The 24,301-nt window shown below is 37.6% G+C and overlaps 1 protein-coding gene across 5 annotated transcripts in view; it reads right to left on the bottom strand.

The window, feature by feature from the left end:
- Positions 1–24,301, bottom strand: part of GRIA4 (glutamate ionotropic receptor AMPA type subunit 4) — a 281,742-nt gene that overhangs the window by 70,082 nt on the left and 187,359 nt on the right. For all 5 annotated transcript variants that reach the window (XR_015734379.1, XM_087894635.1, XM_060686217.2 and 2 more), the window contains exons 5-9: positions 16,316–16,369; positions 13,248–13,406; positions 11,993–12,160; positions 8,358–8,462; positions 2,822–2,932 (exon numbers count right to left, since the gene is read on the bottom strand). Coding sequence is in view for 4 of the 5 variants with exons in the window: in XM_087894635.1 (XP_087750761.1) it covers positions 2,822–2,932; positions 8,358–8,462; positions 11,993–12,160; positions 13,248–13,406; positions 16,316–16,369 (597 nt within the window). In the remaining variant the exon portion in view is untranslated. The remainder of the gene's footprint in view (positions 1–2,821; positions 2,933–8,357; positions 8,463–11,992; positions 12,161–13,247; positions 13,407–16,315; positions 16,370–24,301) is intronic.

The raw sequence follows: 24,301 nt of genomic DNA, 5'->3' as shown, positions 1-24,301 counted from the left end.
TGCATAAGGCGTTGAAGGTGGCGCACGTGCGCTCACATTTGCAAACCGGTAGGGAATCCCACCTCTGGTACCCTGATGGGTTGGGATAATTTGGAAGAAGTGATTTGGAATATCGGAAGAGCAATTACATAGAAATAGAAATGGAAATGGAAGAGGAGAAAGGATGGTAAGGGACGGCTGTAATTGGCACATTCAGGGGTAGGGAGTATTGGAATAAAGGAGAAGTGATAGAAATTAAGGTATTGGTGAACAGAGAGGAACATGATGGGGTAAAGAGGTGGGACTATCCTAGGAAAAAGGAGTGAGCAACTGAGATCCATCCTTACTTCTATTACTTCTCCCACAGCTCACACTAGAAGACAGTTTATCATGTCCTTGAAAGCTTAGGTTCCAGCTGCTGCTGTTGTTTGTACTTGTAAACATTTCTTCTCATAACTGGTATTAGTGTGGATGAGAGTGAATTATATTACTGAGAAACTTATAGGACAGTGTTGGTGAACCTTTTCACCATCGAGTGCCAAAACAGGAATGCGTGCGGAGGATCGCTGGAAACTGGAAGAGCAGCTCCCTGACGCGCACACATGGAGCACCAGAAACCGAAAGAGCAGCTCCCCAACGAGCATGTGCGCGCCGAGAAGCTGAGCTTTTGGTTTCCAGCATGCATGTAGACTTCCAGTTTCTGGCATGCATGCATGCGCAAAGACCAGCTGGCCAGTGCACATGCATGCACCGGAAACTGGAAGCTCAGTTTCCTGGCGCATACATGCGTGCCAGGGAGCTGCTCTTCCAGTTTTCAGCGGTCCCGCTTCCACAAAAACCAACTAGCTGTCACGCCAGTACCCAGAAGAGCAATGGGCAACAGCTGGCATGCCCGGAGAGATGGCTCTACATGCCACTTCCGACACTCATTCCATAGGTTCGCCATCACGGTTATAGGAGATGCTGATGATTAGAGGCTTTGTTCCGCAGATAACTGGATACGCCAGCTTGTTTTTGAAATTGATCTCTTAGGACAAGCTGGGAAATTGTTGTTCTACTGCTTTCCTACTTTATAGTGGCATCCTTGCCCAAGCTCTTGGACCTCAGCCTAGCTTTCTGGTAGAGTTCCTGAGTTGAGCTTTAGGAAACTTCAATTGCAACCTTTAATTAGCATTTTTTGGGATCAGGAAAAGAGACAGCTCATAAATTTATAGCCTCTATGGAAACTCTAAGTTCATTCAAGGTCAGAGGACTAAACTCACGCAGGAGGCCACAAGTTAAATATGGTTTGTTTGTTTGTTTTAAAAAAAAATACTAGAGCAATTGCAATGTTATTTGAAGGTGGGGGAAATTAACTATTTTTGTTAGGATCAGATGACTTTCTAGTTGCTATGGATCTTCCTCCTATTTGATCAGCCTTTTTCAGAAGTGACAAAACAACCTGGTTTTGGACAGTGGTGAATGCATTTTGGAAGACAGGGCAGATGGTGAGGTGTCCCCCTTTAAGAAGTCATTGCTCATCTTGTTAAGACTCTTCATCTAGCACTCTGTTTGAAGAGCAAGCGGGCAGTTATGGCTAAGAGGAATTTTGCACAATTTCATGTTGCGTGCTAGTTATGATCTTTCCTAGATTGGGAGGTTTGTTCATAGTCACTTATGCCTTTATCACCTTTACTGCAATGAATCTTGAAGAGCACCTGGGAATTTCAGTTTGGCCCAGAATGCAGTTTTGGACTATCCCGTGTGTCAGGTGGTTTGCCCATGTCTGTTCTGAAAGCAGTACTAGTTATTAGTTTATTTCTCAAGGTAATTCAAGATGCTGGTAGTCAACCTTAAAAGCTGTGTATGGTTCAGCATGTGGATATCTCTGGGACCACCTTCTCCCAATAGTCTCTGCCCATTCCTTGAGTCCTGGAAGGATAAGGTCTCTCTGGGGACTTTAAGTAATGCTATATATAGGGATCCTAGGGTTAGGTATCTTTAATCATCATTCCCATTTATTAAACGGCATTTCCCCTCATATAGATGGGCCCTGAATAACAATTTGTAAACACTGAAGATCTTGTAGTCCAGGAACTTTTGGGGTTGTATTTATCCTTCCTGAACAGTAAATGCATGCATAGATTACAACTGTTCATTGACATCTGGGTAATTTATACTATGCTATTGTTGTATCTTAATTATTAATCTCGTTAATATTTGGAGCCATGAAGTCTGCTCAGTGTAAGACATTATTGGAAAGACATGTCAACCTATAAAATAAATGAACAAAATAAAGAAAGGCTAAAATTTGGCTAAGTTGTAGTTGTTGAATTTTGTTTAGTAATCTATTTACAATAGAAAATAGTAGAAATTGTGAGAATCTGTGTTTTTCAATGTTATACCCATTTTTTAAAAAAATGGGTGACACTCTAAAAATAACTAACCATATATACTAAAGGTGTTTGTTATAGAAATCACTGTGCATTTTTATGAATTCTCATTTATTTTTTTTACAAGGCATACAGTTTCCCTTAAAAACAGCAGTGTCAACAATAAAAACAACAACATGGCAAGAATGAATGAGGGTACAGTTATAGAAAATAAAAGTTTTCCCCCCTTTTTTTCAAAACTTTCTATTCTTGTTTGTAGTATATTGCATTTTACAGAGATTAACTGAAAGGTTGATATGATGTTTTAAAAAGTAATCTCCAAAGCAGTCTAAATTATGTAAAAATGTTCTATATTCATTTGAAATAGATAGAACCCTAAACATTACTTCCTGAATTCTACCAAAGTGAGCATTTAGTGTATAATGAGGTAAATATTTGGCTTCCCTCAAAGAGTAGAAAAATAAACTTACCATAATTGTAGTTACAATTACTGTTCTGTTCTCAAGGGCAGCTGTGTCATTGCCCAGTGTAGGCTCATGTTGAATCAAGACTAATTTATCCATGTCATTCCAGTACCCAATCTGTAATAAACAAATGCAGAAGCTAACTTTCTATTCACTGCTGATGAAGTCAACCACAACAGTTCGTTCAAACGTAGTTTAAACATTGGCACTGACATAATCTGCTTCCCCCACTCCCACTACACTGTGGCCACTAGTTGACAAATATTTTATCTCCTGATTGTCTTTTGGCCCAACTGAACTTGATGAGTTATTCTTTTTGCAAGGTGCAAAGAAGCAGATTTTTTTTACATAAACTCAAATTCTATCCTGACTATTAAAACATTCCTTTATCTAGACAACCTTCAAGGGTAATTTTATATCAGTCCCTGCTATGATTCCATGACTGGAATCTATGATTCCATATATACATATATATTACCTCATGCAAAATAAAAGTGACAGCAAATAAGAGTTTTATTTCAGAGTCTCAGATTCTAATTTATACCTGGATGAACTCTCTCTCCCTCCCTCCTTCCCTCCCTCCCTCTCCCCACTCTCTCTTCTATCTATCCAGGTATAAATTAGAATCTGAAAATCTGAAATAAAACTTTTATTTGCTGTCACTGTGGGAACAAGTGGGAACTCTTAGTGGGAACTAAGATATATAATATGCAGTTTAAGACATATGGAGAGTCACTGCATTGTTTTGCTTATGGTTTTAGGGGATAAACATAATTGACTTTTGATAACAGTATTATTTTGCATGATGGCTCCAATATCTACCTGGGTTTTTCTTGTTTCCTGTCTCTAATGATCCGTTACTGGTACTCTCTTCGTTGACGAACTGACACAGAGTTTTCTCTCTTTTTCTTGTGCACTTTTGTTTCCTTGAATGTCTACAAAATGTCATTAATCTGTATGTCCAAGAGAGCTCCATTCCCTCTGAAGTTAGAACAATTAATCAGTGGAACACCTTGCCTCCAGGAGTTGTGAATACTCTAACACTGGAAGCTTTTAAGAAGATGTTGGATAACCATTTGTCTGAAGTGGTGTAGGGTTTCCTGCCTAAGCAGGGGGTTGGACTAGAAGACCTCCAAAGTCCCTTCCAATTCTGTTATTCTATTCTATTCTGAAGTGCTCAGAGATGTCACCCTTTCCTCACAATAGGATAGAAATAAATAATGGTAAGGCCATTCTAAATCATTTATTTAACAGGTGATTATTTCTCCAGTAACCATGAAAAGAATCCAGGATTCCATTAAAGTGTTTATCAGGTATTTTTTCTTTCTTTTCCTTTATTTCTGTCAGTGTTCATGCCTATATTATATGCTTGGGGGTGGAAAAAGGCTGATAAGTACATCCCAAAATCATATCATTGCAAATCGTATTTCTTTGTATTTTCTTAATATGTATGCTACAGAACTCATATGTTCTACAAATAGCTCAGGTTGTCACCAACCCTCATCACTACCTTTTAATCTTTCTTTCTCTCCTATTTTTATTCCATTATTGGAACATATTATAATCCACAACTTCATTCAAGATCAAGGCTTGGAGATACTAAATTTTATAATGGAGACATGTGACACCCTACTTCCAAATAGGGTGGGATTCAAATAATTTAACAACCGGTTCTCTGTCCTAATTATTTCTTCCAATAACCAATTCACCAAATGCTCAGAAAGTTAACAACTGGTTCTCCCGAAGTGGTGCGAACTGGCTGAATCCCACCACTGCCTACTTCCCATCACATACAGATAGCTCTCTACTTACAATCACAATTGAGCCCAAAATGCTAAGCAAGTTATTTAGTAAGCTTTGCCCTATTTTATGACCTTTTCATGTCATAGGGCCGGTGGCTCAGCAGACTGATAGCATTGTGATTAACACCAGCTGTCTGCAATTACTGTAAATTCGAATCTCAACAGGCTCAAGGTTGACTCAGCCTTCCATCCTTTCTAAGGTAGGTAAATTGAGGACCCAGTTTGTGGGGGCAATAAGCTGACTTTGTATAAATATACAAAAGTATGAAGGCTATTGCTTAACGCATTGTAAGCCGCCCTGAGTCTCTGGAGAAGGGCAGTATATAAATCAAATTAAAAAAAAATAGTTGCTAAGTGAATCGCTGCAGTTGTTCAGTTAGTAACACGGTTGATAAGTGAACCTGGTTTCCCCATTGACTCTGCTTGCCAGGAAGTCACAAAAGATGGTCACATGACCTCGGGACACTCCCATTAATCATAATTAGTTTGGCAACGTAAGTTTGCAACTGGCCAAATGTCTGAATTTTGATCACATGACCATGGGATGCTGCAATGGTTGTAAGTGTGAAAAATGGCTGTAAGTCACTTTTTTAGTGCTGTTGTAACATCAAATGGTCACTAAATGCATGGATATCAGTTGAGGGCTACCTTTAGTAACCAGAAATCCCAAAATGCATTTTTGTACTTTTTATCTCATATGTAGAAGCTAAGAATAGGAGGTGATTTGGCAAAGGAAAGTCTTTTTCATAGGAGAAGGGTGGGGTGGCTGCTGAACTGGTGGAAGGGAATAGCAATAGCAATAGCACTTAGACTTATATACCACTTCATAGTGCTTTACAGCCCTCTCTAAGTGGTTTACAGAGTCAGCATATTGCCCCCAACAATCTGGGTCCTCATTTTACCGACCTCAGAAAGACGGAAGGCTGAGTCCATCTTGAGCCTGGTGAGATACGAACTGCCAAATACTTTGGCAATCAGCAGAAGTAACCTGCCTTCTAACCACTGCGCCACCAAGGCTCTTAAATCCTAAATAAGCAAGTTTGGGGAAGAAGAAAGAACACTGATTGAAGAAGATAAAGGTTGGCAACATAAGTTAGAGCTAGACAGCATAAGAAGGGGAAGTTGGTTGGTTTTAATTATAGGCAATATGGGTTGGTGGCCTGAGTTAGGCAGAATAGTGTTGCACTGATGAAGTGTTGCAAACTTGAGAAGAAGAAGCCTGAGAAGAACAGGACACCATCCAAATAAGAGTGTTGAAGATTGGTGATTAGCCAGCTATTGAGAGTAGAAGTTCTGAAGGTGAAACAGAAGACACTAATTGAAAGTGAAGGACTAAGAGTCAAAGAAAACAGCCAGTCTAAGAGGGAGAGAGAAAAGTACTGTCCAGTCTACTTCCCCATTTCTTATCGCTAAATAGGGGCAGTCTTTGGGAATAGAACAGTGTACATCTATATCAAACCAACATTATAGTATGCAGACATATACTATTAGAAAATGTTTAAGCTGTGCAGCGGAGTGGAAAAGTTCCTTTTACAAAATATTTTAAATCTCATGGCTTCCCTCCTCCCTGGCTAATTATCAGTTAAAACAGTGAGGAGGAGAAGGTGGGAGAGCCCATTTAACTGTAAATAGCTTTGCTAACTTGCCAAGGAATGTGGTTGAAAGGGAAAGCAGATACTGTTTGTCTTAACAGAAGAGATGTTCTCAAGAGATGTTTTGCACAATGTCTTTCATCAAATTCAAGGACTCATTAGGGAAAGCTGTACATGAAAGTATTAACAAAACCCAAGCCAGAAATATAATAACAGCCCTTGATATAATAGAATGATCTGTGAAAACTTTTTTTTTTAAAAAAAGCTTGAGATGGATTCAGATCAACCCATGCATTTTTAGTATAGACTTGCTTTGTAATATTTCATCTACTGGGATTCTAGTTACTATATCATCTTCATTTACAAAATACCAGTCTGTTTCTAATTACAGAACTGAACGTGAATATTTTAATTTAAGAAACTGGCTGTAGTTGATAATATTTTATTTTGATTTTTCACATAGGCGAGAAAAAAAAAAGCCCTCTTCTGTGTAACTCTCCAACAGAGGAAATACAATGAACAGAACAAAACTTTGTGTATGAAAAATAGGACGATTAAAGTGGGCAGGCAGATTAGGAATTTAATTGCAGAAATGAAAACATGCACCACTGCGAATGGTTTTTTAAAAAGATATTAAAAAGTTGGGTGATAAAAATACATGTGTTTTCTCCTGCCCTTAAATGTTCTGATGCATAAGAAGAAAAGGAATGTCCTAAATAGATATTGCTGAAGGAACCATAAATCATAGTACATAGACCATAAGAAGCAAGGATATTTCTTGGCACTAAAATTAAAAGCCTATAACTTTTTTTTTTCTGATGACCTATCCTTGTTCAGAAAATTGATGTCAGAAATGAAGTATTGGGCTTTGGAGGACACGAATTCTAGATAGTTGATGTCCGACTTCAACTCTTACATCAGGCAACCATCAACAAAGTATATACCCAAATGAAAAGGGATTACTATGTTTCAATTTTATATATTAAGTCACAAGTATAGGGACATGGTGGCTCAGTGGCTAAGACTTGTCGATCGAAAGGTTGGCAGTTCAGCGGTTCAAATCCCTAGTGCCGCAGAACAGGGGGAGCTCCCGTTACTTGTCCCAGCTTCTACCAACCTAGCAGTTCAAAAGCACGTAAAAAATGCAAGTAGAAAAAACCTTTAGTGGGAAAGTAACAGTGTTCTGTGCACCTTTGGTGTTTAGTCATGCCGGCCACATGACCACGAAGACGTCTTCGGACAGCGCTGGCTCTTCGCCTTTGAAATGGAGATGAACACCGCCCCCTAGAGTAGGGAACAACTAGCACATATGTGCAAGAGGAATCTTTACCTTTATAGAGCATATTTGAAAGGTACGAGGAAACTCAGTTTCCTGTGTTTCAGCAAACTACAAATTGCTCTAGTGGTTGAGGCTCTAGATAGAAGTTCTGAGACTATGAGTTCTAGTTCTGCCTTAGGCACGAAAGCACCTTGGGGGCAGACACTATCTTCAGCCCAACCCACCTCACAGGGCTGTTATGGGGAAACTAGGAGGAGGAAGGTGTGTTGGATATGTTCACTGCCTTGAGCTATTTGTAAAAATAATACAGGTGAAATACAAATAAACAAAATAATCTCTGTGAGCATACAGTCAAGACATTATGTCTGTCTCCTCTTACTGGACTCTAATTACAAATGAAATGGGTGAGCAAATATTCTTAATATTCCAGATCTCTTGTTCCGAAACTTCATATTAAATAATAATAATAAAAGCAATCAGTTCATTGAAACATTTGAATTGTCCTAAAGTGTTTTAAGTTTTGCACAGTAATGAGGACAAATTAACCAGCTATTTTACTTCTGGGTTCCTTTATTTGTCTTTGTATTCCTAACTCAAACCTTGCTTTTTACACCATTATTATGAAAACAAAAAGTCCAGCAAACAAAGGATTCTTTCCTTATGACAAAGAAAGAGGCTGTGTCTTATCATATGAAAAATTGCATACTTATATTCTAATAATAAGAGTATTATTAAAATCCGGATAATAAAATGGTTGGTGCTGCAAACATAATTGGATTTATTAGCTAAACTGAGTTCTATTAACAATTTCTATAGACACAAAGACACATATGGATGAACTAAACAAATAATGCAGAATTAGAACGCACCTTTCGAGGGCCTGTGCTCTTCAGTTCAAATACATCCATTGAATAGTTGACTCTGCGACCATAGTGGTCAAACTGAACATTTCCAGTCAGTCCTTGTATTCGAACCTTCAAATTGGACATAAAATTAAAATATGGATTAGTGATAAAAGTACTTATTTATTGCAAGATAAAGATATAGAAGTAAACCTTTTTTTCACAGGATTGTTAATTGAGGGATATGTTAACTGTTTACTCAGATTCATTTTTCTACCCCTAGTTTTAATAAGGATGAAAGAAGATCTTAGCAATCTCTGTGTGCTTTTGGTGTTTAACACTTTGTTCTTCAACAAACCTTTATAAGGTTTGTTGAAGACCTCATCCCATCCCACTCTAGAATCTGAATTTAGACTGAATCCAAAGCCTCGAGTATATATCAGGTCCTCTGTCCTTGAAATGTTGGAAGTGAGGAAGGTCAGTACATAGCCTAGGGATTATATGTAGCTAACTTTTAAAGTCACTTTTAGAGTGTCTCAGGATGAAAATTCAATAGCAAATTTCTGGTACCACTCCCTAGCAGTTTCTGTACATAACTAAAGACCAAGGTGGATAAAAATCAATGATTTTTTTAAAAAAAATCAAAAAAAATCAGATTTTTTAAATTTAAATCGGATTTTTTTGATTTTTATCGAATTTATTTTAATAAAAAACTTTTGGGGTAAAAATCTATCGTAAGATAGTTTTCTATTTAAGATACATAAATAATTTAGTTTATTCAGCACGAAATGGAGCTTAGTTATGAAGCATGAGGCTGTATATTCTGCAACACTGGGACTATCGGTGAGTCAACAGTGGGTCAAAGGAGTAGCAGAGATGACAGTTGCTCTTTAAAAATTATGATTTAAATCGAGTTGATTTAAATCAAGCCTTTTTACTAGTGATTTAAATCATGATTTAAATTGTGATTTAAATCAACTCGATTTAAATCAAATCCACCCTGCTAAAGACTAAAATAAAAAGTGCCAAATGCCCAAATGTTTGTATCTTTTTTTTAAAAAAAAAAAAATAGAAATATTCTAACCACTTTTATAATACAGTGGGATCTCCATCTCATTGTTCTACAGCACTCAGTTATCTACAATATTTGACAATATAGTACTTAATTTCTACATCATACTGGCCAATGGTGTAAAATAGGAGGGAGAAAAGAACAATATGAAAAATTTCTCAAGAAAATGAATTTTTTACAGTCGCTTTAGGGTTGTTATTGTTTTTTTAACTTTTTCTTTTCCTAGATCTAACCAATTCTTTATGAAAAGAAAGCCTAAAAAACCCTCAGACTGGATCTGAAAACTTGTTCTGAGCTAGGCTCCCTTAGCAAGCAGGAGGCAGAAATTGGTCCCGGCAAAACCTCTTTTATTTACATGACTGTGAATTACGTTCATTCATAATCAGCAAAGGTTTGTCCAAACAGTTTTTCAAAGGAATATTTCTCAACACACCTTATCTCGTTTGGCAAGCTGCCACATAACTTTTTTCCAACCGCAGTACAAGGCGGTTAGAAAATTCCTCTGTTTTATTTCATTCTTAAGTGATATAATAAAGCAGAAAGATTGAGAGATTATTTAGAATTGTGAATTATGTGGAGCCATCAAAGTTAAATAGATCTTCAGGGTGGCACAAATGCATTTGGCATGCACATTGAAAAACATAAAATAATTCTTAAATAAAAATATAAACTTTTCGTTTTCTTTTAACATTTTGATGTGAAATTAGCTCATATAGTTTTTCCACATTCATCTCTCTCGGCAATAAATCACTTTTTTTACCTCATAACTTTGTGGGGAAAAAAACCCTGGCTTCTGTTCAACATGGAATGAATTAATGTTGTCCACTCCAGGAAAATGTTATCCTATCTTTTTACTTAAATTTATATTCCCCACTTCCTTGAGAAGTTCAAGGATATACACAAATCAGTCCCATTCAAATTTTCCCTCATGAGAACTCCTCAAATATTGTTGAGCTGAAAAAACATAACTGGAAGAATCATACAGTGGTTTCTATACCTGAGAATGTATCTTCCATTTCATACAAAACCAGCATACGGAGCAGAACTAAAGTTCTTTGCACTCCAGTAACTTTCATCTGAATGACAAATACAGCATGAACAGGGGCAGCTGCAAGAACTGATCCTTTTGTCGAAATGAGAAAAGCAACAATGCACCAAAGGATTGCAGTTTGTGCTGCATTATGCTTTTTTCCATTGGTGCCGCCAGTCCCCTACATTTCATTCTGTTTGTATCAGTGGTAGAAATATAGCAATAGCAATAGCACTTAAGACTTACCGTATTTTTTGGACTATAAGACACTCCAGACTATAAGACACACCTAGCTTTTGGGGAGGAAAACAAGGGGAAAAAAATCTGTCTCTGCTTCCCAGCATCTGTCCGGTATTCATCTGGCCTGTTTGCTGCGGCCCGTTTGCCGCCGCTATGGCTTGTTCACTGTGGTCCGTTCGGTGCAGCCCATTTGCCACTGCCACCGTGGCCTGTTTGGCGTGGCCCGTTTGCCGCCGCCCATTCGCTGCCGCCACAGCGGCTGATTTGCCACTGCCATGGCCCATTCTAAAACAGCTGATCAGCGCTGCACCAACCCCCTTCCTCCCTGTCACAATATTTGGAGTATAAGACACACAGACATTTCTACCCACTTTTTAGAGGGGAAACGTGCATCTAATACTCCAAAAAATAAGGTATATACCCTTTATAGTGCTTTACAGCCCACTCTAAGTGGTTTACAGAGTCAGCATATTACCCTCAACCATTTTGTGTCGTCATTTTATCCACCTCAGAAGGATGGAAGGCTAAATCAACCTTGAGCCTGGTGAGATTTTAATTGCCAAATTGCAGGCAGTCGGCAGGCAGCAGAAGTAACCACTGTGCCACCGTGGCTTATATGTTTATTTGTTTTATTCATTATTATTTTTTTCTGCTCATCTCACCACAAGGCGGTTCAGTTTGCTAGTCTCCAAGCTTTAAAACACAGGAAATGTGGCCGGGGGGTGGAAATCCAAAGTTTGATCACGTGACCAGAGAGATGCTACAATGGTCGTGTGAAAAATGGTGATAAATCACTTTTTTTCAATGCCATTGTAACTTCGAAAGATCACTAAAGAAACAGTTGTTAATTTATTTCATTAATTAATTAAATGTAACACACTAATCCAGGGGTGTCAAGCTTGATTTCATTGAGGGCTGCATCAGGGTTGTATTTGAACTTCAGGGGCCAGGGTGGGCTTGGTCAGCTTGACGTCACTTGCGTTGGGGGAGCCTGCGGTGGTCCGAGCACTCTGCCAGCAAAACAGGCTCCCAAACTCCATTTTTGGCTGCAATGGCTTTGCCAGCGAAAAAGGAGCTCAGTAGGGCCTCTTGAGCTCTGTTTTCACTGACAGAGGTACCGCGGGCTGGTCCTTTGCTATTTCCAGGGCAGCACTGTGGGCCAGATCTAAGCATCCCGTGGGTCAGATCCGGCCCCTGGGCCTTGAGTTTGACATCCCTGCACTAATCCAATAACTGTTTGGAAGTTAAATGTTTGTGATAATTTTCAACATAGCAGCTGCCACAAAAACCAAGCAGATGTAAATCTTATAAGAACCACACCTGTTTCAATGTCCTCTCCATGTCAATTCCTTGGCTCCATGGTGCAGCTGGATTTGCAAGGCAATCCCCAGCATTTCCTCTTCGAGAAATATCTATTTTCTGCTTTCGAAGATTTCGGAAAGTCTCGGCCATCACAAGTACTCCATCATAAGTCAGAGCAGAGGTATACTAATTAGATGGAAAAATTGTACATCAATAATACCTATTATTACAATTATGTTCAAAAATAAATCTATTAAACCTTTGATTCCTCAATTGACAAGCATTAGTTCAGCAAGCTGAGAAAGATTTCTTAGTAAATGAGGATGATAAAATCGCCGCATTCTTGGGACATTAATATGAAGTTTAATTCTGAAGTTATATTGTATAAGGTTACTTTAGGAATTACAAAAATACTGGAAAGTTGTACTTCCCATAAAATGGGAAGATAAGATTGGATCCAAGAGGAAAGAGTCAATCCTTTCCTTTCACAAAGGCAAAGCCAGTAATATGACTTTATGACCTGCCCATGAGAACAGAAAACCCTTCAAAGATGCAATAATTGATTTTGGACATAACAAAACTGATAGAAGTTGCGTAAACAAATAATTAGGATTGAATAAAGTAAAAAATTCAGAATAATTATAAAGATTTAAGATATTTGGGAATTCTTAATTAAATAGCCAATAGGGAACAATACATACAATAACGATTATTCTTTTAAACTCAGATCACTAATGAATACTAAATAGATTTCACCATAACTGGAAAGAGTTGTTTCACTCAATCTCAAAAAGGACAACAGAAGGAATATCTGTAGTTCAGGGTTGAGCTAAGCCAAGCCCTAAGCTTGGTTATTTGTTTGCAGACATTTCATTACCCACCTATGTAACATCATCATTTGTTTCTTATTCTGATTCAACCTCCAAGTGAAGAATGAGATCATTCTGGATATAGAGTGGAATGTACCAGTCCCTGTAACAATGTCTTAAAATAATTATCCAAGACATCCTTCACTAAACTCCATCACATCTATACCCAGAAGAACTAAGGCTAATATTACCACCAAAATTATATTTATCTCAGTGCTCTTAGTTTGGTCAACTACGGGATAAAAGTCCCAGGCTGGGGAAAAACAAAGTATGAAGATTAAGTAGAAGGGGAGGAGGGAACCTAATTAACACATAAAAGTCAATCTTCACAATATTAGGCAGTTACTTATAACTGCAGTATGGTTATATGAAAGGTGATTTCAGATTTTAATGTAGAATAGAACCTTAGGGGGAGTTTCTGATCCTGGGTATTCTCTCTGGTCCAGTTTCTTCCACCGTTGCATGAGTTTAGAAACCATAGGTGTATTGAAGTCCACTAATTGAAACCCTGTGATGTTGGCTCCTCCATGCATAAATCTGTCCAGGGAAATATCTTTGAATCCCTGTTAAAAACAAATTTCCATCATGTTGTATTTTCATCCACAGCATGTCATTAAAACTTTTTCACTGATATTTAGTCATTACAACGGTTAAGTTAAAAAGTTATATTTCATTATTCGACTATTTTAATCTGATCCTCAGGTGTGTTTAAAATGAATACAACTGTTCCATTTTCCAATACAATATAACACATTCATTCATTCATTCATTCATTCATTCATTCATTCATTCATTCATTCATTCATTTATACATACTTTATTTAATTGTACACTGATATAATTCTAGAGTTGCTTCCATATTGACTCATATTTAACACAGGCTATTGAAAATAGCTAGTTTGATTGCTCCTATTTTTCCCTTAAAGGCATCCCAGAGGCCACAAGATCTTTCTTAGATCTCTCATCTAAAGATGGAGAGAAAAGTTTATACAGTATTCATATATTCTCCCTCAGTAAACTTTTGTGGCATTTCTTTATTGATCTTGGAATTCTCAGGCTTGAAAATGGGACACAATATGGTATTCAGCCCTTGTCCCATACTTGTCACAAACTGCCTAATGTACATCAATTTCTTGCTGTAGGCTAGTGTCCTGATTTAATGGAAGTGAAGCAAACCACTCGAAGGATGAAAAACAGATAGTTCTTTCTTGCTTAGTATGGACAGTTGTTTTTTTTTTTTTTGCTGTGTCAGACACTGAATAATTGGCTTTTTCCATTGCAAGCAGTCTCATTCCAGCCCAGCAGTATTGCAATTACCAATACAAACACGTAAAAATAAAATTATTATACTACAACTATCTACTTAAGTATAAATAATTTAAAATGAGTTCACAGTGGAAAAAAATAATAAATAAAATACACCATATCTTATACTAATAAAAGTAAATGTTCCCCTTGCACATATGTGCTAGTCGTTCCCGACTCTAGAGGGCGGTATTCATCTCTGTTTCAAAGCCAAAGAGCCAGCGCTGTCCGAAGACGTCTCTGTGGTCATGTGGCCAGCATGACTAAATGCCAAAGGCGCACAGAACGCTGCTAACTTCCCACCAAAGGTAGTCCCTATTTTCCTACTTGCATTTTTTACGTGCTTTTGAACTGCTAGGTTGGCAGAAGCTGGGACAAGGAACCGGAGCTCACCCTGTTACGCGGCACTAGGGATTCAAACCGCTGAACTGCCGACCTTTCGATCGACAAGCTCAGTGTCTTAGCAACTGAGCCACTGCGCCTCTTCTTATACTAATAGCTGCAGAAAATAATTAATAACCCTTTTACAAACTTTTCTTTGCTAATCTGATTTACATAAACAAGTTAAACGATATCAGCATTACTGCTATGTATCTTATTATTTTTGTAGGGGCAGTATGATAAAGTGAGATAAATTTTATCACAGTGAGATGCAATGATTTTGGCATCTATCAATAAATTGACAATAACTTTTTAATTCTTACTATCACATTTAAAAATGCATCACATGTAAAATAGTAACATTGTCAGTAATTGGGACATTTCAAAAAGTATTACCAATTCTCTTTACTGATCCTATCATTCATTTTTTCCTATCATTCATTATCATATATTGTGTTGATATAGGGAGTAACTCATTCATGTAATGAGTTTGATTCAAAAATATCCACTATAAAACTTAAGGTTTAAAAAATATAAAAGTGAAAAAAAAAATCAGAGAACATGTTTTTCCCCCCACTAATTATTATGCAGATGGTTTCTTGGGAAACTGCAGAATAGTATATTTTCTATTTATTTATTTATTTATTTCTATTTATTTGTTTCCTATCTATTTATTTAGTATATCGCCTTTATTTAATACTGGTCTTCTCAAAATAACTTGAGAGCAAGTTCAATAATTAATTTTTATTATTTTTACTTTTCTAAATTTTTGAAATTTAGTTCCTTAAAATGAAATACAGTATATAAATTACATATTTAACAGTAGCAAATAGTTGTAACATATTCATTTTTCCTTTTTGCAGGAAAAGTTGGCATTTCTATAAAGAGTGTTGAAGAAATAGGTTTTTTCCCCCTTTTCTCTTATTTGTTATAGGAAGCTATATTTTGTTATGGTAAGAACTCTTAAGAGATTGGGGCAGTTTATTATTATAATTAAAATTAATTGGATTGCACTTGACTTGCATTTATGTAACATTTATACAGATATATTTAAGGTGGTATATGATTTACATAAAACCTAGTAGATGTTATACACACACACACACACACACACAGACACATTCATTCATTCATAGTACACATTGTCAAGCGCTGGGGAAATCAGGAAATTCAGGCGGTTCAAATGAGTATAAAGATTTATTGCAAGTTTAAGCTCTCTGCAAGAATCTGAACTACTAATAGTCAAGGGCAATAAGCGGGAGATAAGAAGGCATTGAAGGTGGGCTGGACTTAGATCTCTTGTGGGTGCTCAGGGACTCATGACTGAAGATATGGTTGACCCCTCCCTCAGGCTCAACCTGGTTATCTCCTACACTCATATCAAAATTAGCAGGATGGCTAATTATAATGCAAATCCTATTCCTTTTGAACTTGGACTCTACAGGTACAAAGGGAGGAGGGTGGGGAAATTGCATTGCAACCCTCTTTGCAATGTTGGTATCTTCACCATCATCACTGGATGGAAGGAATGTGCTGCATGACCTTTCCTTGAGATACGGTCACAAGGACTAGTGATAAAGAGTGTTTCAAGGAGGAAAGGTTAAACAGAATCAAGAAAACCAACACATGGTTTTAATGTATTAGCACTACATTAGATGAGGCCAGCTCAGAACCAACAATGACATTTCAATTTTCATCACTAAATCAACACCATATTTCCCTTTCTTGCGGTTGTTTATCATTTAACTAGCTTGCCATGAAATGAACTATAAAAAAGGATTCTTACCAGATTTGCAAGAATGTAATGGTAGCCTTTAACATGCTTTCCAACACTCACAATCTGTAGAAAGATGGGGTAGAAAAAAGAAAGCAATGAACTGTATACTATTCAAAGGAATAGTTGTTACTTATAATATATTGACAGTATTGTACAGCTTCATCAAAATTACAAAGATAGTTAAAACATGCTTAAATAATGGATATGAAAATATGAGACTACGCACTGGCTTTCTAAACTAACCCGTTTCTCTCTCTAATTCAGTCTTTCTTTCTTTCTTTCTTTCTTTCTTTCTTTCTTTCTTTCTTTCTTTCTTTCTTTCTTTCTTTCTTTCTTCTTTCTTTCAAAGAGAGAGAGGGAGAGAAGGAGAGAGGGAGAAAGAGAGGGAGAGAGAGGGAGATAGATAGATGGATGGATGGATGGATGGATGGATGGATGGATAGCTAGCTAGCTAGATAGATAGATAGAAAGAAAGATATTGGGAGAATGCTGTTGATATATCCCCTAACTTCAACAAAACATTCAACAAAGTGTCTCATTAATAACATGATAAATTGCAGGATAGATGATAAAAAGATGGATTCATTTGGCTAAATGATCTTTCCCAGTCTTGAGCACTGAAGACTGGTTTCAGATCTGCCTAGAAAATAGTATCAAGTGAGATGGTATGAGGCTTAATCCAGGCCTTGTGTTGATCAACATTCTTACAGATAATGGGATTGAGGAGCGACTAACACTTTAGAAGACAAAAGAAAAGATTCAATCCTAGAAATGGAGCAATGAGCCAAAATGAACAAGATAGAACGTAACATCGCGAAATGCATTTCTCCTGTATCTGGGAGAAAACAAAGGGCAAAAATAAAGGAGACCTGATAATGGTATATATACAAAAGATCTGAATATTTAGTACATCCCAAACTGAACAGGAGCAACAATGAAATAGTTAAAAAGTCAAACACTATTTTCAGTGTTTATATTCAGACATATATAATCCACTCTACTTAATCAAGTCTTACTTACAATATTGCATCAATTTCTATAAACTATTGTCCTAGAGCAAGGCCAGAGGAGAGCTATCAAGTGGACAGGAAAGCTAGTGGTGTAAGGAATGGTCAAAGGAATTGGGTAAATTTGGCTTGCCAAACAGAAGACTGAGGGAAGTTACAATAGTAATATTCAATTATCTAAAGGTTTGTCAGACAGAGAAGTGCTTCTATACTGATGTGGAAGGAAAGGGACAGAACCAATGGACCGAAAGGTTGAGAAGTAAAATCAGGTTACATATTTTGAGGAATAATATCACTTCCTTCTTATGAGGAAGCCTTATGCAGTGGTATGTTCCCATTCACTGGAAATCTTCAAACGGAGACCGGATAATCTCTTGTCAAAAGGTCTTAACATACCCTGTGCTAAGCAGAGGATTGGAGTACATTTTGACCTTCGAGATCACTTTGAGTTTTGCGATTCTGTAATTCGGTAAATTAAAAAAATCCCCACCAAGACTTCCAAACAGGAGCTGATAAACTGCAGACAACCACTAGATGGTAAAAATGAATTAGAGTTCTCTTTATCTCTGTGCTGCCATATGGCAGTTGTGAACTGTTTGCAACTCAAGAGTTGGTAGTCATATTCCCCACGCTCTTTGAGAAGAAACAGAATTTACAGTGTAACTCTTGCACTGGAAAGGAAATTGAATTGGATGACTTGGCTTTTCCTTTCCAATAAATTCTATCATTTCATTTTTTAAAAAAGGCTTCTCTTTAAAATATATTGGTTGCAGACTGCCCTGAGGGTGTATGTTTTTGTAAGGATGTAAGCATCTTTTAAATACAGAAGCAAATCAAGATGAATATCTCTTTAAGTCGAGTGTTCATATCTTGCTCAAAAAAGTGCATTCCCTTGGTAGCGTGAAACATTTTTCTCATTTAACTTTGCCCGTTTGCCCATGTTTAAGGTAAACTTTTTCTGAAAGCTACAGCTCCTCATAATAAATGATTATGATATGGAGGGTTCTCTAATAAAATTCTGTAACAACCCAGAGGAAAAACAGCATAGGTTTCCCTATCTTCTGCAGAGATGCTTATATAATATGGTAATGAAATTTTTGCAACCCCAAAACCTAGCTCAGAAAAATCTAGCAAAATAATTCCTGACACTGTTAAAGGGTCTAACAAAATTCAAAAAAAATTGGGACTGGAGTGCCAATATTGCAGCAAAAAAAAAAAAAAAAGAAGAAGAAGAAGAAGAAGAAGAAGAAGACCAGCAATGTAAATTTCTAAGAGACGAGATTTCTATGCAGCATCTGAAGCAAGGATAAATCTTCCACAAAGCCATCCACAAAATATTTTAAGAGCCTCTGAGCAGGGAAGAAGAAAAAAAGACGATTCACCAAGCACTGGCAAAGGTTCAGTACAGCTGCAGTAGCACTGAAGCGTGTCTTTAGAAAAATACTTTGTGATAGAACGGGTTCTAGAGGTTCACTAAAAGGGGCAATTGACGCAGAGATTTTCTTTCTAGGAGGGAAAGCAGGAGCTAGGAGTAGAAGGAAATCAGCAAGGCAAGCCACTTAGGAAGATGTGTGGTTTTGTCTCAAATGCAGAAGCACAACAAATAATTACAACTATCACATGCAGTTAGGTAGAGTAAATGAAAAAGGTTATCAGAAAACATGCTTTTCCTGATTTCCACGCCCTCCCCATGATTTTGTAGTTTTTGATTTATGCTTTTCACAACCAAGTTTTAAAAATTAGCATGCTTGCATTCATTATGAGAGATTCTATAACCTCCTGTCAAGATTTAAATATCTGAACAATGTATCCTGATTGTGTATCTCTTACATGTAGACACTTAAGGTAGGAATTGGTACCGAAAACCTATACTTCTGCCTTGATCTTGGTGCACTATCTGGGGTAGATCATAAATATCCTTTAGAGAAGATAAATCACAATAGAGCTGGAAGGCACCCCGGAGGTCTTCTAGTCCAACCCCCTGCTCAAGCAGGAGACCCTATACCAGTGGTGGAATTTAATTTTTTTTTTACTACCGGTTCTGTGGGCATGGATTGGTGGGCGTGGCAGTGGAAGGATACTGCAAAATCCCCATTCCCTCCCCACTCCTGGGGGAAGGATATTGCAAAACCTCCATTCCCACCCCACTCTGGGGCCAGCCAGAGGTGGTATTTGCCGGTTCTCCGAAGTACTCAAAAATTTCCACTACTGGTTCTCCAGAACTTGTCAGAACCTGCTCTAATAGCACCCCTGCCCTATACCATTTCAGACACGTGGCTGTCCAGTCTTTTCTTAAAAAAACTGCAGCGATGAAGCACCCACAACTTCTGAAAGCAAGCTGTTCCTCTGGTTAATTGTTTTTATTTATTTATTTATTATTTCAATTTGTATACCGCCCTACTCCCGAAGGACTCAGGGCGGTGAACAGCCATAGAATAAAACATATGAGTATAAAATTTAAAATAAAGTAAAACGAATTAAATAATTTGGCTGAAAATTTAAAACCCAAATAATTTAAGACTAAATTTAAAATTTCCATTTAAAAAGGGGAAAAACTTAGGTCAGGCCAGCTTGATGAAATAAGAACGTCTTGAGCGCACGACGGAAGGTACGCAGATCCGGGATCCTCCGTATCTCCGGGGGGAGCTCGTTCCAGATAGTAGGTGCCCCCACAGAGAAGGCTCTCCCCCTGGGGGCTGCCAGTCGACATTGTTTGGCCGATGGCACCCGGAGGAGCCCATCTCTATGGGAGCGTACTGGTCGGTGGAAGGCTATTGGTGGTAGCAGGCGGTCCCGCAAATAACCAGGTCCTAAGCCATGGAGCGCTCTAAAGGTGATAACCAAAACCTTGAAGCGCACTCGGAAGACCACCGGGAGCCAGTGCAGCTTGTGCAGGAGAGGTGTTACATGGGAGCGCCACGTCGCTCCCATTACCACCCGTGCGGCCGCACTCTGCGCCAGTTGGAGCCTCCGAGTGCTCCTCAAGGGGAGCCCCATGTAGAGAGCGTTACAATAGTCCAGACGGGAGGTGACGAGGGCATGAGTGACCGCGCGTAGGGAGTCCCGATCTAGAAAGGGACGCAACTGGCGGATCAGGCGAACCTGATGAAAAATTGTTCTATTAGGAAGCTTCTCCCTAATTCCAGGTTACTTCTCTCCTTGATTAGTTTCTATTCATTGTTTCTTGTCTTGCCTTCTGGTGCTCTGGAAAATAAGTTGACCCCCTTTTCTTTATGGCAGCCCCTCAAATACCGTAATACTGTTATCATGCCACTTCTAGTCCTTCTTTTCTCTAGACTAGCCATACTCAGTTCCTGCAACTGTTCTTCATGTTTTAGTTTCCAGGCTTTTAACCATCTTAGTTGCTCTTCTCTACACTTTTTCCAAAGTCTCAACATCTTTTTTGTAATGTGGTGACCAAAACTGGATGCAGTATTCCAGGTGTGGCTTTATTAAGGTTTATAAAATGGTACTAATATTTCATGCGATTCACGTGATCAACAACAACTTCTTAAAAATTAACACATTTAAAACACTGCAATAATTCCAACTGTAAATGATTGTTACAAATACAACAGATTAGTAAAGTTAGCCAATATTGTCAACATTACCACTCTGCCAATGGTACTGATAGCGATAGAGGTGGGAAGGTGGAAATTTGGGAGTAACAGTTTTGAAATCTGAATTAAGTGTTGTGTATTCTTTCATAGCCTTTTCTCTTAGTGACTGTATCTCTCTGGCATTTCCATCTATAGCAAATTGATATATCAATATCCATGACATGTCAGAATAATTTATTTCTTATTGTCAACCGTTGAATTCTCTGAGGCTGCTTAGGGCCAATACAGGACCAACACAGGCAGATGTTCATTCAAGATAACCTTCACCCTAAAACATTTTTCACTCCTCTGCAGAGGCATTCTTTTTTTGATATACATTGTTACAACTTTCTGTGTAAGTTGTTCTTACATACAATTTTTATCTACCTAGGTACCTATCTAACCTTCCATCTCTTCCACTGCAGTGCAAAAAATGAGAAAGTAAGTGCATTTTTAATATTAATATTAAACATGGTCATGTTTTATCAAACTCCCTGAAATCAATATAGCTTAAAAATGGAAATAGATAAATAAATGGCCAACTCCTAAGTAATAACATCTTTGCAGCCATGCTCACAATTTTAATTCCAAAGTTGGTATGTCTTTTATCGCCCTCCTTATCTAGATATTGTAGGCAACAAAGGTTGGGATTGGTTTTATTAAGTGGGGATAAGCTGACCAACAGGACTGCCTGAAACTCTACTTATTCATCCAGTTTTTTTTCTACAAATGCATTTTAGTAAAAGATTGCTCTAGCCTACTTTTTTAGCAAGCAAATTAGGGAGAAAGAGATGATCTTTATAGAAGTTTGTCTTATAGAAAGAGCACAAATGTAAAAAAAAAAAACCCGGTTTTTTAATAGAAATATTTTAATTTAGGGAGATGTTTTTCAAATCCACAGTAAGGGATCAAATGCTTATGCAGCATATTTTAATATTAATTTCTACTTACATTTTTCAATGCAAAAATGAGTGAATTTTACAATTTTGTTGTATATATATGATGTACAATGACAATTAAAACTAAACTAATAACATTTCCATTATGCCTTTGCAAATGTAGATGAAACAAAAGGTCACCTAAGTAATTGCTGATAATTCTGTGTGTAGATAAATTGAGGCAGAAAGGCATGAATTAATTGATAGGTGTTAGCAAATTATTTATGGAAATGACATACAAAGGAATAAGTATTCTGAAGGATCAGAAGGCCACCTTCTAAGAGAATAGATTTACAGGACAATTAACTCTAGTTTGATTCCTACCAGCAAATGAGCTTTGGAGATGGATCTCAAAAAAGTGATTTTCTGCCAGGAAATTGAGAAATTGAACAACAGATGGGCATAAATTCAGACAAGGTTGAGTAGCTGAAAAAGCATCTTCTTAAAAATGGCAGAAGTTTCACAAGGTAGCAGAATGGTTTAAAATTGAGAAATAGCTTTTTCTGTGTGATGAAATCAGTCCCTGGGTGGAATAAACAAACATAAATTGCACTTACAAGAAGGTTCTGATTTTTTCTGAATCTGTTTCTATCTTTTCAAAGAAATTGCACTTTCAAATGTATGGGTTTTTTTTTTCCCAGGGAGATACAAAAAACCTTTACTTGGGGAAACTGGAACAAAACAGACTGTCCTAAGGCTTTGGATCAATGAACCCTATTACCATGTTTTATTACAGGGCAATGAAAAAGCCAGTGGAATTGCTTTGTTTAGCAACAGGATGACATATTCAACCATCAGGCTCTAGAGATATTGCTGTCTGATGTATATAGCAGCGATATATATGCAACCGGGTTTAAAATGTTTCAGGCCTAGTACAGAATCTGAAGCAGGCAAAGTCAAAAATAAGGAATCTGAGATCTCCAAGGTGCTTTTGCGTTTTTTTCCTTAAGGAAGACATTTTGCTTCTCATCCAAGAAGAGGCTGTACTTCCTGAGAATGCTCAGGAAGATAAATCTATCTCAGCATCTACTTCTATCCTACAGCATCATTGAGAGTGTCCTGACATACGGCATTCTTGCATGGTATGGGAGCAGTTTTGCAGTGGACAAAAAAGCTCTACAGAGAATCATTAAAACTGCCCAGAATATCATTGGGCTCCAGCTACCAGCCCTGGATGACATCTTCGAATCTTGTTGTTTGAGGAAGTTGCATAACATTCTCAGAGACTCTTCCCATCCTGCTTACAATCTTTTTGGAATGTTGCCTTTTGGCAGAAGATACAGAACAATTAAAACTCGGACCACACATTTTCTGAATAGTTTTTATCCCAGAGCTATAATTGCACTCAACAATGAACTAAAGGGCCACCATCAGTGAGCTGTTGGACAGGATTACTTGGTCTGTTGTGTGGATGTTTGGGTGGTTTAGGGGTGGAGAATTGCGGTGGGTGGGAGTGTGTTTGGTGATTGTTATGTGTGTTGGACCTGGTCTTTGGGTGTTAAGTGAATTTTGTTGTATGGGTATACTGTGTATGTATATACAATGACAATAAAGTTTTTGTTGTTGTTTGTTGTTGTTGTTATTGTTTGTTGTTGTTGTTATTATTATTATTATGAAGCTTTGTCAGTTCTGACTAAATGGTGGTGGTGGAGGGAATGGAAGGATTAATATTCCTTTTATAAATCCTTCCATTCTTCCCCCTCCCACCATTCAGTCAGAACTGAAGAAGCTGCTTGGAAGAGAAGTGAAGGTTCTCAAGGTTGCCTTTTAAAATATGTTTGAGATAACCATGACCTGAAATGGCTGAGAATCTCCATAGACTCAAGGAGTCTGAGACTGTTATCAAAACACTGTGCAGATGCTTTCAAAAGTCAAGGCTAAGACCCAGGCAGTAAAATGTCAGTTGCCAAGTAGGTTGGAGAAACTGATAATAGATTTAAATCCCAGAGCTGACATTTAAACTGGTGAGATTCTGCCCCAGCTGATCTTCATTGTTGTAAGAGCAATTTTCATGCCTTCAGTAAAAGCAACTTATTTGTGTGAGCTTCGTCCTTGAATCTTCTGCAGCTAAACTCATGTTTGTGTGCTTGCATTCCTAGAAAGAGATTTATTGTCGTGCTCAGGATAAAGCTTTAAACCAAAAGATCAGTTACTCCTTACTCTTATCCTTAAGAGAGGAGAAAACACACTCAGGATGCAGTATTAAAATCATAGTGACATAGTGACCTCACGTAAATCAATGAATATTCAGCAGCTGTATTCCACTCCAATGCTGAAGATATATCGTGAGACATAGAATGGCCATTTCAAATATTCTGAATTTCCCTGTGTCCTGGAGTTTAGTCCCAAGCTTAAAATAAAATAAGTAATGGCTGATTACAGTGCAATATTTTTGCGAAAGAGGATGTGCTTTTCAGGTCTATTATAGAGAATATTGCTGTGCTAATGAGC

The sequence above is a fragment of the Pantherophis guttatus genome, chromosome 5 (assembly GCF_059756535.1).
Source record: "Pantherophis guttatus breed Tessera chromosome 5, ASM5975653v1, whole genome shotgun sequence".
Classification (NCBI taxonomy): Eukaryota; Metazoa; Chordata; class Lepidosauria; order Squamata; family Colubridae; genus Pantherophis; species Pantherophis guttatus.
The sequence above is the reverse complement of the archived record's forward strand: the minus strand, read 5'-3'. Positions and strand labels throughout refer to the sequence as shown.